The sequence below is a fragment of the Neovison vison genome, chromosome 2, assembly GCF_020171115.1.
Source record: "Neovison vison isolate M4711 chromosome 2, ASM_NN_V1, whole genome shotgun sequence".
NCBI classification, from domain to species: Eukaryota; Metazoa; Chordata; class Mammalia; order Carnivora; family Mustelidae; genus Neogale; species Neogale vison.
Genome location: NC_058092.1, coordinates 226,960,797 through 226,977,146, shown reverse-complemented (window position 1 = coordinate 226,977,146; position 16,350 = coordinate 226,960,797). Strand labels below are relative to the sequence as shown.

The window sequence follows — 16,350 nt, the reverse complement described above, 5'->3', positions numbered from 1 at the left end:
CAAGTGGCCCAGAAGCAGGCGTCCAGTTGTTGGGGTCACTCAGCAGAGCAGAGTGGCAGCCAGAACAAGCACTAGGTCAGGTGTCCTGACTCCCAGACCCTCTGTCCCCAGTGACCCATCCGGAGGCCCTCCCAAGCCTCTTGCTGTCAGGCAGGCTTGGCCCTGGCCCCCCTCCCTTAGGGCAGTACTTCCCAACCCCACGCTGGGGAGAATAACCTCAGTGTGGTTAGGAACGAAAACACACCCAAATCAACAGCACAGCTCTCCCTGGGCACCACTCACAGAGCCCCAACCCAGTGGACTTCGAGTGGGACAGGGCGGCTGGACGTTGCAGAAGCTTCCAAGCGTCTTTCTGGCAGGCTTCCGCCGTCTGCTGGGAGACCCCGCTCTCTGGAGTGAGGCTTGTGGATCCGGGAAGAAGGATGCAGGGTGAAGGGGGTATTACTGACAGGACTATGGCTAGGACTCCAGTGCTAACATCTCCGGCCCTGACATGAGTTTGGCAGGACATGTGGTTTGAGGACCAGGGTACGGGGACCGTGGTCCTCGGCGCCCCCTCTCTGGGGGTCATGCCAGGACAGGACTCCGAAGCGCCCCATCTAGACCGCTGCTCCGAGGACAAGGGCTCACAAACGTGCTGCTTCCCCCATGTCCGCGGCGGGGGAAAGGCGAGGGGCCTCCTCTTTGGGGACCGCGGCGAGGACAGAAGTCTGAAACCGCCACTTGCAGGGAGGTCCTGGCCGACGCGCCACCTGCTGGCCTCGGAGCGCGGGGCCCGAGCGGTCTGGTGGCGCCACCTGCTGGCCGCTCTGGGGAGCGCGGTCCAGCCGCCGGACACGTCCTAGTGCGCTGGAGGGAGCGGTTCCTCCGGGTTCCCCACCCTATGAAGCTCCGAGTCCTCATCTCCCCTGGCAACACCGGCCAGGACCTGTGACCCTTCCCTGGGCAGCGCTCGCTTTCGCAGTCCCCAGGCTCTGCGGGGACTGGGCCTCCCAGGGTGGCTCCTTCGTCCTTCATCCCACGTCTTAAGTGTCACCTTGAGAGAACTGCTTAACATCCTAGAACAGAGCTTCAGTTTCTTGGGGTGCCTGGGTGGCACAGCGGGTTAAAAGCCTCTGCCTTCCACTCAGGTCATGATCCCAGGGACCTGGGATCGAGCCCCACATCGGACTCTCTGCTTAGCAGGGAGCCTGCTTCACCCTCTCTCTCTGCCTGCCGCTCTGCCTGCTTGTGATCTCTGTCAAATAGATAAATAAAATCTTTTTTAAAAAGAAGAAGAAGAAGTTCAGTTTCTTCTTCTGTTAAAAAAAAAGGGGGGGTAGAATCTAACAATACCATGTGCTGGTATATGGGCTGGTGCACAGCTGGACAGGCCAACCTTCACAGCCATAGGGCAGCGCCTCCCAAAGGCTTTGGTCCAGGGGCGGAGAGGTCAGAGACAAGATGTGCGTGGGCACCTGGAGTTTCTGCCCCAAGTGGGAGATGCAGTAGGTGATCACTGAAATGCTCCCTTCTGTCCTGGTCCAGGAGCCTCTAGGCCACTTCCCAGTCCCCTAAATCCCCATGCTGACTCTAGCCGAGCTGAGACCCTACAGCCCTTCCTAGAGAGCTCAGTGCTGCTGGGGATTTGATCACGGGCTCCCCTGATCACCAAGAGTTTGGAGAGGACAGAGTGTTAGCTCTTCTGGGGACAGGTCCATTCCAGTCTGCAGGAGGCCCTCCCCGCCGGAGGGTCTACCTCTGCAGGGTGCTTTCCCCATCCAGGAGACCTCATGCCTTCCCCCGGGTGACTGTTCCACCCCACTGCACCCCCCACGCCCCAACCGCCAACTGGTGAGTCTCAGGGAGGCTATGAATACAGCAGTTAGAGCAGTGGTTTTCAAGCTTGAGAATCCAACATTCTAAATCAAATATCAGAATCCTCTGGAGGGCTTCCTAAAACAACACTGAGTTCACTGTCCAGCATTTTGATCTAGTAGGTCTTGGATGGAGCCTGAATATCTGCATTTCCAACAAGTTCCCAGGGGATGCAGCTATCTGATGCACTTAGAGTCAGCTTTGCCACGTCCCTCAGCTAGCTACTTGGCCTCGGCTTCCTCATCTGTAAAATGGGCACCATTCTCTCAGTGCTACAGGGACTGTTAGATAAGACCGTGGGCATGAGGACTCCACTCAAAGACGCGGATACGGCAAGTATGCAGTAAGTGGAGGCTGACCTCCATGGAGTTGGTGTACCTGGTCCTGCCCTCTGTCCCCTCTGTGTATGCGGCAGACCCTACTGACCAGGGGGAGGAGGATTACAGGGGAGCAAGGACAGTGATGATGGGGGCATGTGGAGGGCTCAGTCAGTTAAGTGTCCCGCACAGGGATGCAGAAACGACCAGCCCAGGGTGGCTGGAATATGGGGTGCATGTGGGCAAGAAATGAGGAGCAGGAAGGCATGCGGGGCCATTTCCCAGAACCGCCGAAGACCACCCACTAGCAAGTCCACTTAGCAAATGATCGCGATGCTTAATCTACGTAAAAATGTGTCCCTGACAGACCGCACATGTTTGCATTGGAACAGGACATACCTTTGCCTCCAGAAGGGAGAGGCCGAGATTCGAAACCACCTGTAATTACCCCCATGCTTCTGAGGGTGTACCCGCATCATCTTTGGAATCCTCCTTGCGAGTGGAAAGCAGCAATCACTCCAGAAATGTTTGTAGAACTCAGTGAACCTTGAAGAACCCTCCGGTCCGATCGTGTGCTCCCATCCGGGAGGCCCATCCAGATTGACTCTTGAGTTCAAGGGGACTTTGCTGCCCCCGGGCCTCTGTGGTTTCAGGGAGGTTAAGAAACCCCATAAAAATCCTAATCCTGATGAGCCGCTGCCTAAAATCCCGTTTTCGGGGCTTTCTGTCTCTCCATGGTTCTTGCTTATCCCTTGTCAATTCCCTTTCCTGGGGCAGGTCTTAAAGAGTGGAAAGGGCAGGAACCTCGTGGTTGTGGGGAGGAGGAGGAAAGATCCAGAAAGGAAGACCCGAGGCCGGTCTGAGAGCTGGCCCTTGGCAGTGACCTGACGCCAAGGCACACCAGAAAAGGTGCAAAAGGTAGGTGCTTCCTTTCCTTTCTAACTGGAACCTCCCAGCACTTCTTATTGGTTTTTGTGATTTTCGTGCTATACCTCGGAGCAAGGTTCACCACTTACCCACGGACTCATTTTGCGAATCACCGGATTTCCAAGATCCTCTCAAAGAAGTTTTCCAGAAACACTGATTCTCTGAAATAAGAGACTTTCTCATGTCTTAGGACATGGAACCAGTCAAGGAACTAGGAAGACTTGTCCTGCCCCAAGCCTGTCCTGCCCCAACCCTGACTTATTACAGCCTTTCCCCCGCTGGGCTTCCCGGGAATGACTCTAGGACAAGGATGCGTGTGCAGGTGGGTCATTGGCAGTGACCTCAAGAGGAATGGAAAAATGAAACCAAGACAAAGGAGGCCAAGACAGGGGGTACAGATGAGCAACGGAGGCTCCATTCCACTGGGGAACTTGGGGAGACGGTGTTGAGTCCGACCCACAGTCAGCCCATGGGAGGGGCAGGCTGTTGGGCACCATCCACCCACCTGCTCCTCAGCTGTTGACCGTGGGGTGCACCCAGGAGGGCTCACCCCTGACACTTCTAGCCTGCCCCACCTACGCCCATGCTTTAGGAACACTCCTCGGGCAAAGAAAGCTGGAGTCCCAGGGCATAAGAGTGGGGCACCCACAGCATCTGCTACACAGCCCAGCTCATTCACGTGCCAACTCAGTCAGGAACAGCTCAGGCACGTATCCCCCCGCTGAGAGCCGGCCCCTCCTGTACCAGTCACCCCCTCGAAGCATCAACATTTGCACGCGCTCCTCACTCAGGAAGCACCAGCTTTCCACCTGAGTGAGAACACTGGTCTGTACAGAATCCAGCAGTCGGAGTATCCCAGGCCCATGGGGACACTGGTGACAATCCCACCCTGGCCTCAGTGTATCTTGCGTGGGCTGGGATTGGGCTGACCTGGCACACATCCAGGAAGCCGTTCAAGAGAAGAGGATGGTCAGACTCGCTGTTTCATCGAGGGTGAACAGGGAGGAGCTCGGGCAGATTTTAACTGAGCTGAAAGTACAAACTGCAAGAGCAAAGGTGGTTTTTTTCTGGTGACTCAAGAGAAGCGATGACATTCGTAAGGTATTTTCCTCTACAACAGGTGGGACGTTTGAAAAATGAAGATGGGGCTCCCATTAACTGGGCTTTGGAGGATGGTGATAGTTTTTGTCTAACGTTTTGATATGAAGGGCATTGGCCACGCTTCCGCTGGGCGTCAGGATCAAAATCAGCCCTCATGCAGGATTTGTCTCTAAGCCCCAAGGTCTCAGGGGACAGGCTGCAGGGACACCAGTTCTAACTACCCTGGACCCCCAAAGACAACGTGAAGAGACCAGCTCTGGCTGGCGTCTGTCACACAAGAGATGGCAGAGATCTCACTTTTTAACAGGCTGGTAAAATACCCCTTTTGCAAAGAACAGCATGAAGTTTTTGTAGATGTGAACCAGCCTGTTTTGTACCAACTTGAAAGCAATGCACACGATCTCCATCCCAATGATGATATAAATGGAGAAGAACAAGAAGAAATGCGGGTGCTCTAAAACGGTGTCCCCGAACCCAATGGTGGTCAGCGTGACGAAGCAGAAATAGAAGGCGTTCTCGAAGTCCAGCTGCTTCTCCCAGATGGGGAGGATGGCGGCCGCACAGGAAATGTAGGCGAACACGAGGAGGGCGATGACCGGGAGGGGCACGTCCAGCTTCTCCACCTGCCGTCCCACCTGATCCAGGTTGCTGATGACCGAGTAGGAGAGTCGCCCTGACACCAGCTCGGGACACGAGTTACTCCTCTCCACGGCCCGCGGGGGTGGGGGCAGCGTGTTCTGTGTCTCTCGTGCAAGCAGTCTCTCGAACAGATCCGTGTTGCTGCTTGGGGCGGAGGGACACGGGCCGGGTTTGGGACCCGGAAGCTCTTGGGCGTCTATGACGATCCTGGGGACAGCTTCGGCCACGGGCTTGGTGGCCGGCCTTCTGCAGAGCAGGCGGGAGCACCACCGGCGAAGGGGAGGAGGGAAGAATGGGAGTTTTTGGAACCGATTGTAAGATGTAGACAGGAGGGTGGCCAAGATGTCACCCATGTCCGTGAGGACTAGGAACATCAGGGGGATGCCAAAGAGTGCGTAGAGCATGCACAGATATTTGCCGAGCCTGGTGACGGGGTAGATGTGGCCGTAACCTGAAAGAGAGCACAGAGCCCAGGAATGGTTGTCTGCTCTTCCCCCTCCCCCGAAAAAGCTTTCAAGAGACCTTCTGCCATTTCTCTTCCTTGTTTACACAATGTGTTTGAAAATACTCATCTTAATGCATTCACCGGCCATCTGGCCTTGGGCTTGCTTTGCTGGGGGCAGTGACAGGGGAGACTCAGCCTCTCTTTAGGAGAAGGAGCATGGCACGTCCGGATCTTGGACCCAAGACGTCCTTGGCAGGGGGGACAAGCATGTCTGGGGGTGAGCTGATCGCTTTTCACTCTGCCGCGGCCATTTCTAAACATCCACATGGCAGGACGCATGCAGGGGGGAGGCAGGGGGAGGCTCTGCCATCAGGACCACCTCCTCCTCCATCCTCCACAAAAGCACCTGTTTTTAAGAAGCCACCCTTGTCCTCCCCGGGATGTCTGGCCCCCTCCTTTATTTGTTCCTCCATAATGGGCCTTTAGTATACGCCAACAGTATACAGCACTGTACATAGCATGAGGGACAGTGGAAGGATGGACGGTGTGAGACACAAGTTGCTGCCCTCGGAGCCACTGAGGTTTAGCAGATTAGACCAACACGTTCACCAACGCTAGTGAAGTGGTAAGGATCCCAGCGTCGAGACTCTTACCACCCTGCGTTCGAATCCCAGCTCTGCCATTTACTAGAACCTTACTGGGTTTGCGCTCACGTGGTCAAGTTTCTTGCCCACAACACAGGGCGGCAACCCCCGCTTTGTATATTGACCCCCTGGAAGGATGACGTGAGACCAGGGCCTGACCCGTCGGGCGAAGCTGAGAAATGCCGGCGTCCCCATGCTCGGGCTGATCCACACTGCCGGTGGTGCTTACTGTGGGCTGGCAGCGGCCCCCCTGCAGAGGCAGATGTTATCACCGTTCGCAGGTGGGGAAACTGAGGCTTGGAGAAATGCAGCAACCCAGCCAAGAGCGTTCAGGGACGAAGAGTGGAGTTGGCAGTCAAGCCCTTAGACTTGTCACACCGGCATTGGAGCACCCAAGGGGGTGGGACCTTGCCATTCTTACAAACCAGTCAGCCAAGCAAAGGGAGGGTGGGCTGAGGCTTTTCCGTGCTCTTCAGGCGCCGCCCCCCTCCCATTACCCCAGCCCCGACCCTCCCATCGACTGCGGGGCCAGAACAGAGAGGCCTCAAACTCCACGGGCCGGGCAGCAGGAGCTTCTGGAGGGAACGAGCTCAGTGACCTCAACAGAGTGAGGGAAATGCTTTTGTATTAAATGCCTGTGTTTAATTTTTTATGTCATAAAGGATGATTAATACAGAAAAGCCTAGGCCAATGATGCAAATTGACATGACGCACTTGCTCCTCTGGCTGGCTAAACCCCAGCCCGGGCTCCCGGCTCCCGGTGGCCAGCTCTGGCCTCAGGCTCTGCCTTCCAGCGGCAGGCACGCGTCCGGGTCCCCCCCAACACCAGGGTCCCCGGACAGCGCTGCGGACCTCAAACGGTCTCATCGGTTGGCATCCATCCCAGAGCACTCCACACCCCCCTTGACTAATTCCACGACGCACATTGGTGGCATTTGGTGGCAGGGGCAGTTCAATCTGAATGTGCCCTCATAGCGTATGTACACATTGAGTGCTTACTGCATGCGCTGGGGACACCGTGGTGAGCAGAGCAGATACGGAATCCCACCTCGCCGAGCTTCTGGTGTAGGGAGAGAGGCAGATGTGAATCACGTAGCCACACTGGTGACTCGCTGCGGCAGGTAGAGATCAACCACAGAACGTAAAAGAGCACACTGTCCCTTGAGCGATTAGAACAAGGCGCTCCTCCTGGACTTGCCTTTATTGAGCACCTACTTCATGCCTGGCACTTGCAGGTGGGCTTGGGGGTACAGTGGGAAACGGGCAGAGGTCCTGCCCTTTAGGGCTCCTAGCTGGGAAGAAAGCAAGGCCCTGAGCTTAGCTCTCCACCATCCATAGCATTGTGAGGACCCAACAGGTGTATACACCAGGGGACAGGAATGGGGGCCGCGTCTGATGGGCTAACCCTCCCATCAGAAACCCAGGTTTGTTTCAGGGGGCAGGACTTGCTGAGACAGTGCCAAGGGTTCCAAATGCCTCTGTTTCCCTTCCTTGTCCCTGAGAGTTTCTAGTAGCTCTAACCGTCGCCTCTAGGAGAAGAGGTTGCACAGGTGGCCTCAGAGCCCCGCCCAGTCTTCAGTGAAAGCCAAGAAGCCCGGAGGCAATGAAGGTGGGGGTGTGGTCTTGAAGGGGAAAAGGTGGAGAAGAGGAACACAGGTGGGCCACGGCTGGGATGACCATCTGCCCAGTTTGCCTAGGACGGAGGGGTTTCTGTGCTAAGACTGTGGGAGTCCCAGGCAAACTGGGCAGCTGGTCACTCCAGCCATGAAGGAAGGTATGGAAAGATTCTCTGGAGCAGGGACGATGGGGGATGAGGGCACCTGGAGCCTCTTGTGGAGAGGAAGGAGCTCAGACCTGGCCATGGAGCCCCGGGTGTCAACGAAGATGCTTGGGCCAAAGCTTTTCATGAGCCTCATGCAGCCACCAGTGCTTAGCAGGTCCCCAGCAGCCATGAGGGCCCAGAGAGGGGGGCCACCCTGTTTTCGAGATGGTGGAGAAGCCCCTTGGGTTCTTGTGCACCCCCAGGTGAGTCAGGTGACCCTCCGCAGGGGAAACCTCTCGGCTTCTAGGATAGGGTCCCAGCATCAGATCTATTTTAAGGAAAAGAACATTCCATTGCTAGAATAAAGTACCTTTTAGAGTGAAAATTCCCTGCATTGCAAAATCCCTCATGCCAACAACCATCATTATTACCATCATTTAGTGGACAAAGAACAGGGAAGTCAGGGGACCTGTCTGCGGTGGCACAGCTCAAAGCCGACAAGGGCGTGCACCCCTTAGCTGAAGGCTTCCCTGTCCACCCGCCCCCCCCCCAAGTGTTCTCCTTGGCAAGGGTGAATTTAGCAGGTTTAAACTAGAGGTGGCCGCCTCGAGGTAGAACACGTTGAATCTAGGAGCTATGCCATTTTTCAGAAAACGCTTCAAGGAAGCAAATCTGAGAGAGTATGCGGCCCCTGTGAAGGAAATTGTATTAACTGTACCCATTATTGAATGCTGAGATGCATAACGGAAAATCCTATCATTTCTTTTAATGTATTCATATATTCCAGTACGGTTAGTTCACTCCACTTGGGCTGTATTTAATAACCCATTCACTTTACTTACTTTCTTTCTTTTTAAGTAGGCTCCACGCCCGGCATGGAGTCCAATGTGGGGCTTGAACTCCTGACCCTGAGATCAGGAGTCCGAAGCTTAACGGACTGAGCCCCCGAAGAGCCCCCACACGCTTTACTTTCTAATCCAAGGAGACGGACCCAGTCGGAAATGACTGGGGACTGACCAACCTCACACCTGCCAGGTGCCCTTTTTTTCCCCATCAAGGCCAGGTGCATTAAGGGTGGCCCAGAGATGGAGGGCAGGAAGCACTTCAAACACTGTTATTGATCACAGGCAGCGGAGAACCTCCCCAACATCCTCTTCCACTTGTAATTACGGGACGGCATGATGTCCTAATTGATTTGATGGTAGCCTCGCTTTCTTGGGACTTAAACTAAGATAATGCATTTCCATTAGATCAGTGGTTCACAGCCTGGGCTCCCATTAGAATCACCTGGAGGGCTCTGAAAAATACTGAGGCCTGGGTTTGTCCCTAGAGACTCTGACTTGATTGCCTCAGGGTCCAGGCTTGGGAGCTCATAAAAGATAGCCAGGCAATGTGCAGTCAGGGCGGAGAACCGTCGAATCGCATCAGTGCTTTGCAAATGTTGGCGTGCATCAGCATCACCTGGAGAACTTATTAAATACAGATTTCTGGGCCCCACACCTATAGTTTCCAGCTCAGCAGGTCTAGGATGGGGCCTGAGAATTCATTCTCATTTCTAGTAGGTTCCCAGGTGATGCTCATGCATGCTAATGGGTCCAGAGACCACGGCATTCGATCAGTTCTCATTGGGGAAAATTTTGCCTCCCAGGGGACATTTGACAATGTGGAGACAGCAGGAGAAGAAGTAGGGCCCTCAGATGGGTAGGGACCAGAGATGCGGCTAATCTTCCTATAATGCCCAGCACAGCCCCCACCACGAAGAATCATCTAGCTCGAGACGTCCACGGTGCCTGCCCAGAAAGCCGGCATTAGGTTAATCCCCTGAAGTTCTCCAGGAAAAGGAAAACAAACTGAACCCCTTTGCTCATCTCCACTACCTTCCTTGAGGCTGCTGCTTCCCCACCACTGCTGCTCCACTGAGCTGTGGATCTCTCTGGAAAGGCCTTGCCTTGGGGGCTCTGAGCTCCCTCTCCAGAGCCTCCGCTCGCCGCTAAATGACACAGCTCCTGCCCCATAGGCCGGGCGTGTCATGAGGCTTAGATAAGATCGTGCATCTAAAGGCTGGACACACCATGCCCGGTGCTGGGAATTGCCCAGTAAGGCGGTAGTTAGCGGTGTTCTTTCTGCCGGTCCCTCCCTGCCGGTAGCCGCCAGGAGGGGAAGAGCCCGGCTCTGAACGGAGCCACCTGGGGACGCGCTTCGCGTCCGTCCGTGAAGCTGTCGCCGCAGACGCGGGGTGTTCACTCCGGCAACTATTCCTTCATCTTTCCTGGGGTACCGCTGCTCCCCCACCCCCGATTTGGAGATAGATCCAATGGGTCTAGGTCCTTCTGGTCATCTGCCAGGACTGACTCAGGTGTGGGGGGTTTCTAGGAAGGGTTTCTTTGCTGGTGGGGACGGCCAGCCCCTTCTCGGCCGCACAAGCAGTGCCGCGCGACCGGAGGGGACTCAGGTGACCTGCTGAGCCGCTAAGGAGGATGGGAGAGGACCTGAGGCTCAAGGCCACGGCCGAGCCACACGTGGACCGGCCCCGGAGCTGCCTCCACGGACTTCTTTCTCCGGAGGGAACGTGTTCTCCCTGCGGTTGAAGCCGGTTGGGTTGGATTTTCCGTGAGCGGCAGCTGAGCGGATCCTGGCGTCACCTACACTTATCCTCACGGTGACCCGCAGGGCAGGCCTGGGAGGCGTTACCGACGAGGGAGTCAGAAGGGCCACATCGCTCCCTGATGGTCACACCGCTGACCCCAGACGGCCAGTCTCCAGGGTCCACGGCTGTCCAGGTGCTCCACTCCCCACGTGGGAAGGGGTTGCCGCGCCAGCCCGCAGCCACAGCCGGGGCTCTGCGACCCCTGTAGGCCCATCCCTCTTAGGGACTGCTACTCTCTTGAATGAAGACCGGCCCCGGGGCGTTTTCACTGGCCGAGAGGGGCCAGGGTGGAGCCATGGGCCACACTCCCAGTGGAGATGCTGACCCAGGAGCTCCTGAGCCTTGGCTGAGGGCAGCCTCACCACCTGCCCTCCTGTGACCCCATCCCCAGCTGGGGAGACTCCTGCCAGCCCTGGTGCGGCCCCCCAAACCTGTCCCAGCCTGCTGCAGCGCTCGGAGGGAAGCCAGGGGCCCTTAGTCCCTCAAGCATCCTCAGAGGGGGGCCCAGGGACACAGCACCCAAGTGTAAGAGCAGCCCCAGGTCCCTAGCTCAGGAGGTCACTGCTCCTGCCATGCCCCCCCACTCCTGTCTGTTTCTGCTGTCCCCCAGGAGACCACACTTTGTGCAGCCCCCGAGAAGAGGATCTGGGCTCCCCCTCTTTTTAAAAGATCTTATTATTTGTTTATTTATTTATTTATTTATTTATTTGATAGAGACACAGCAAGAGAGAGAACACAAGCAGGGGGAGTGGGAGAGGGAGAAGCAGGCTTCCCGCTGAGCAGGGAGCCCAATGCGGGGCTTGATCCCATGATCCTGGAATCATGACCTGAGCCAAAGGCAGATCCTTCATGACTGAGCCACCCAGGCACCCCTGGGGCCCCCTTTAAATGAGTACGTGGGCACTGTAGGGGTCAGCTCTGCCCCACACCCTCCCCTCTACCCTGGGCTCCGGAAGGACTGCCCTGGGTCAATGATTTGCACATAAGGAATCCTTGCTTTGGGGCTAAAGACGCACTTAAGAAAGTGCAGGTAATGGGGTGAGGTGGGCTCCTTCTCTCCAAGTGCCTTTCCTTCCAGGCTCTGGCATCAACTCCAGCCAGACATAACGTCTCTCTGGGAATCTGAGCTGCCCCTGCGCCCCAGGCACAGGAAGACTCTCCCTGGGGCTCCCTGGGCGGGGCTAGGCAGCATCCCTGCGGCACCCCCACGGGCCTGCAAGACCGGCAGGCTAGTCTAGGGAAACAGCACTGGACTTGGAGTCTCGAGGCCTATTCATGGGCACTAGTTCTACTCACGGTGTGGCCTTGGCCCCTAACAGCACCTTTCTGGGCTCAGGCTCCCCCACCTGCTTCATAAGACCTCTCTGAGCTTTAAAAGAAGCAGCTTAGTACCCCGAGGGTAGCTGTTGGTCCCCATTACCACCGCAGCCCTTCCTCCTCCCTCACCTCACTGTCGGTGCTCCCAGTCCTGCTGTGGGACACCAGCTCCCCTCCCCACACCAGGCCTCCCCCCTCCGGTGCTCCCCTCTGTTCCCCTGGGAGTCAGTTATCATCTATATGCTGGTGACTCTGAAACCCAGCTCCCCAACCTTGCCCAGACCCCTGAGCCTCAGACCCACATTTCCAACAAGGCTGCATGTCTCCCCTTGGAAGCTCCCCTGGAGACTTGACCTTGACTGGCCCCAAATCATTGCCTGCACCCCCAGACGCAGGGTCTTCACCACCCTCCCCGCAGCCGGTCGGTCCCACCCAGCAGAGCTAGAGACTGATGTTTTCCTCCTCCCGCAGGTATCCGAACACTGCAGACTTTCCTGCAAAGACTTCCTCCAATCCACCCCTCTTCTCTGTCCTCGTGACCACTGTCCTGGATGAGGATCCATCCTCACTCACATCGGAGGCCACAGAAGCCCCCCCACTGCTCTCCCTGCTGCCAGTCTTACCCTTTCTTGTCCCCCACCCCCACCCCATGCTACAGCTGGGGTGATCTTTCTGGAACGCTGCGCTAACGTGTTCTACCCTTGTTTAAAGGACATTCCCCACTGCCCTCAGGATCAACCCAAACTCCTTAGCCCAGCTTGCAGGGTCTTCCCGTGGACTGGGCCCTCCTCTCCCTCCCACCTCTCGTGACCCCTAATTAACCTCCTTACAATGCCCGCCATTCCTTCTGTTACTGGGCCTTGGTCCACACCGGGCCTGGAGTGGCCTCTTCACGCCCACGTTCCCCCACACTGGCGCCTCCTGCTCTCCCTGACTCAGCCTGGCCGACATCCCCTCCTGGGAGCCTTTAAAGTGTTCTTACCATTAAAGTGTCGCCTCTTGGACCACCCCAAGCCTGGGGCAGCTGCCCTTACACTGCGCCCTCACGATACCCCAAATACATCACAGGCTGACCACATCCGGTCGCCCGGGAGCCTGGGCCGGCGGGTACCAATGGCAGGAGGTGTTTCGTACAAGAACATTCAGCCAAGGGGCAGAAGGGGGCTGAAAGGCAACCCACACCTTGCTCCCTGGGGCCTCCACCAGGGGCAAGGGGCTGCACCCACCAGAAGGGAGGGCAGTCCTTCCAAATTCCACCCTCCCCACCCCCCGTCTTAGCAGGGAACACAGTCCTGCAGATTTACGTGGCCCCTCGGCCCGGCGGACCCGGCACAGGGCCGGCCCTCCTGCACCATTACTTGACCAAGTGAACTGAATATTCTACCTCCCCACCAAGGCGCCCCAGCCTCCCCCTGCTCCCTCTTGCTCCCCCGACATCTCCCCCCGAGGCCTGCCCTTGCCCTGGGACTTACCCACAGTGCTGATCACTGTGCAGCAGAAAAAGAGCGAGCTCAGGAAGGACCAGTCTGCAAACCCGTTAAACCAGTGGGGCTTCACCTTCTGCAGCAGCGCCCCGAGGTCCCGTTTCCTGCCTTCCTCCACTGGGGAAAGAGAGGACCAAAGTGAGGAAGTGGGTTTTGCTCAAGACAGTCCCACCACATGCAGGGGTCTTCCCCAGGGAACAGGACCCCCCTGCCTTGTGGCCCCTTAATGCCAAAACCTGGTTCTGCTTTTGCTGTCTCTGCACTTAGTTCCTGCGGAGATGACAAGGCCTTGTCCCCTGTGACAGGAGCCCCCAGGGAGAGGCCCCCAGGGGTCTGGCACAACCTCAATCCTGGCACAAGATTGCTGTGTGACCTAAGGGGGCTTCCAGAAATTTCTGAGCCGCCGCGTCTTTCGCTTTGCAAAGGGGCATTCTACTTTTGCTCAGTCTCTTTCACAAGGTTTTGAGAATTGAAAACAAAATGGGTCTTGTGAAATGCAAGCTCTTATATGGATATAAACCATCCCTACTCCCGGAGGTCATTAAGCCTGATGGCATTTGGTACTCATGCTGGGATCTGTGGGCAGCGAGGCGCCTGAGGATTTCTGGGAAGCTGTGGCTTTCACAGCATCTGACCCTGGGCGAGCTGAGCACGACTGGGGCCCTGGTTCCTCAGGGAGGTTCCCAAATAGCTCTGTTGGCCTGGGTGGGCAGTGGGCTTTGGGACCTCAGAGCCATCCTGAGACCCTGGCATGCGGCGGGAGCTCACTGCTCATGTGAAAGGGTGCCGAGCCGGGAGTCTGGACATTCTAGAGCCGGCTCTGACCCTAGGTAGGTCCCACAGCCGTGGACGGGATGCTTCTGTCCGAGCCCTTCCCCATCAGGGAGGGAGCATGCTGTGGTGACAAGTGGGGTCTGGAGTCCAACGCCTGGGGTGGAATCCTTGGCTCCCCGTCGTAGTTTGTGACCTTGGCCAGCTGCTTAACTCCCAGACCCTCCATTTCCAAATCTGTGAAAGGGATCAGTTCATACAGACCCCTGGGGGTGACGTGAGGACTAAGTGCGATAACGCAGGAATGTGTTCTGCACTGGGTCTGCACTTACCGGGCATTTAAATCTCCAACAAAAATTAGTAAAAAAAAAAAAAAAAAAACAGGGTGGGAGGGGCGTCTGGCTGGCTCGGGCAGAAGAGCACGCAACTCTCTTGATCTCAGGGCCATGAGTTCGAGCCCCACATTGGGTGCAGAGATTATTTAAAAAACAAACACAAAATGGGGTTGGCCCAGTGCTGTGTTCCCATTGTATTCTCTCCGTCAGAATCACCAGGGAAACATTGTAAGATTCTCAGCCCAGCTCTGGAAATCCTGATTAAGTGGGTTTGGAGAAGAGCCTGGAAATGTGTATTTCAGACAAGCTCCCTGGATGATTCTGATGCCTGATCAGGTCTGGGAAGCTCTGAACTTGTTGCCTTCAGAGCTGGGGAGGGCTCAGTGTCCTGGCGGGGGCAGGGGCGGTGGCAGAGGACATGTCCTGGGTCAACTGAGCATCGTGTGTCTGTCTGGTAGAGATGCAGAGAGAAGGAGCAGGACCCTCCATGAAGGAGAGGCTCTGCCTCCTGAAAGCCTGCTGGAGAAGCAAGGTCCGGTCCAAGGGGGAGCCGTGAGCAGCCCAGCTGATGACTTACCCGTCACACCAGGGACATCCTTCCCCTCACTTGTAGAGGCTGTTTTTCCTTTGTCTTTTAATTGTGGACTCTCTATATTTTTATTTTGGTCTGTGAAATACATATTTGCAAACTTTGGGGAACAAGGCAGAGCAGGACTACATGACTAAAGACAAATGAAACGCAGTAAGGACAGAAAAAGTGCCTTATGCCTTTCAAGAGGCTTCATGTTCTTAATCTGCTTCCCACAAGGGCCCTATGATTGGCAGGCCTCAGACTTTGGGCCCCCACCGTCCAGCACACTGAGACCCAGAGACAGCAACAGCTCTGCTTCAGGTCACACAGCAAGTTGGGGAACAACCGGGATTGAAACCAGGCACCCAAGTTACCAATTCTCTCCCCTGAGTCCAAAGGTAGAAAAGGCCACTGGGAACAGGAAGTGGGAGAGAAGAGGGCCAGGCGGCTCCTCCAGGGGGGCCAAGCCCGGTTTGATTGTCCCTTGAATCCTAGCTCCTGTAGACTGAGTCCTGGGGCTGGGCAGGCATAATTTGGAGGAGCACCTAGGAACCCCCAACCCCAAGTCTGGTCACCCATGGCCCCCAACCAACCTCATCAAATCTCTGACAATCCATCCTCCTCAGAACCTGTCCGTCTGGGTGGGGCTGGGAACTGAGGCAAAGGGAAGGGAGCGGGTCCTTCCCGAGCACGTACTGGGTGCTCAGTGCTTTCCCTACATTCTTCATAGCAACCCTAACAGACTCTTGTTTTCCCTGTTTTATGGAGGGGAAAACTGAGGCTCAGAGAGGAGTCATTTGCCTAAGGTCCCACACAGAGGCGGGAAGGATACAAGCTGAGGGCTCCCAGCCCGCTGCTCACTGGGGGCTGCCTCCCCCCATGGAGGAGGGCCCACCCCGCCCAGAGGAGACACCTACCTGTTCTGTTGCATTTCAGGATGCCACAGAGCTCCACCAAGAACTCCTCAAAGTCTGGGTCATTTGGCCCCAGCTTCTGGCCACCCTCGATGGCCGAGAAGAGGGCAGCACCCAGCAGTGCGTAGGTCACCAGGGAGCAGAGGAAGCAGAAGCGAGGGAAAAGCTTCTCCAGGGCCTCCAGCAAGCACTTCCTGGCCGGGGGTGGCCCTGCAGCCTCCATCCTCCCACGAGCGCTCAGAACAGGAGGAGCTGGTGGGAGAGGCAGGAGCAGCCCCGGCTGGAGGAGGAGGGACAGGAGAGGAATGGGAGTGCCCAGAGAATGGCCAGGCTCCAGCACTAAGTGGATGGTGCGCGTGCTTCCCCAAGGACCGGGAGGCAGCCGGTTCTCATACGTTCAGTCACTTAGATGGCGCCCCCCAGCACCCCAAATTGCTATTGATCCACTGGCCTAGAGCTGCCCTGCAGGGGCTTTGGGTGACGCTGTGGGAGCAGCTCTGTGTTCTGGCCTTTCCCATCTGGAAGCTGCAATTTTGACTTCCAGGTACCAAATCTGACTTTTGGTTTTCAGTCAAGTGATTGCCCTTCCCGAGGGTTGTCTGTGGTATCTGGTTTCCTG

At 56.5% G+C, this 16,350-nt stretch overlaps 1 protein-coding gene across 1 annotated transcript; it reads right to left on the bottom strand.

Annotated features, from left to right (window-relative positions):
- Positions 1–4,495: 4,495 nt before the first annotated feature.
- On the bottom strand, positions 4,496–15,954 carry KCNK18 (potassium two pore domain channel subfamily K member 18). The gene is made up of 3 exons (XM_044236682.1): positions 15,735–15,954; positions 13,129–13,257; positions 4,496–5,292 (listed from the first exon to the last, which is right to left on the bottom strand). Exons 1-3 carry the CDS (start codon positions 15,952–15,954, stop codon positions 4,496–4,498), a joined length of 1,146 nt encoding a protein of 381 aa, XP_044092617.1.
- Positions 15,955–16,350: the final 396 nt, after the last annotated feature.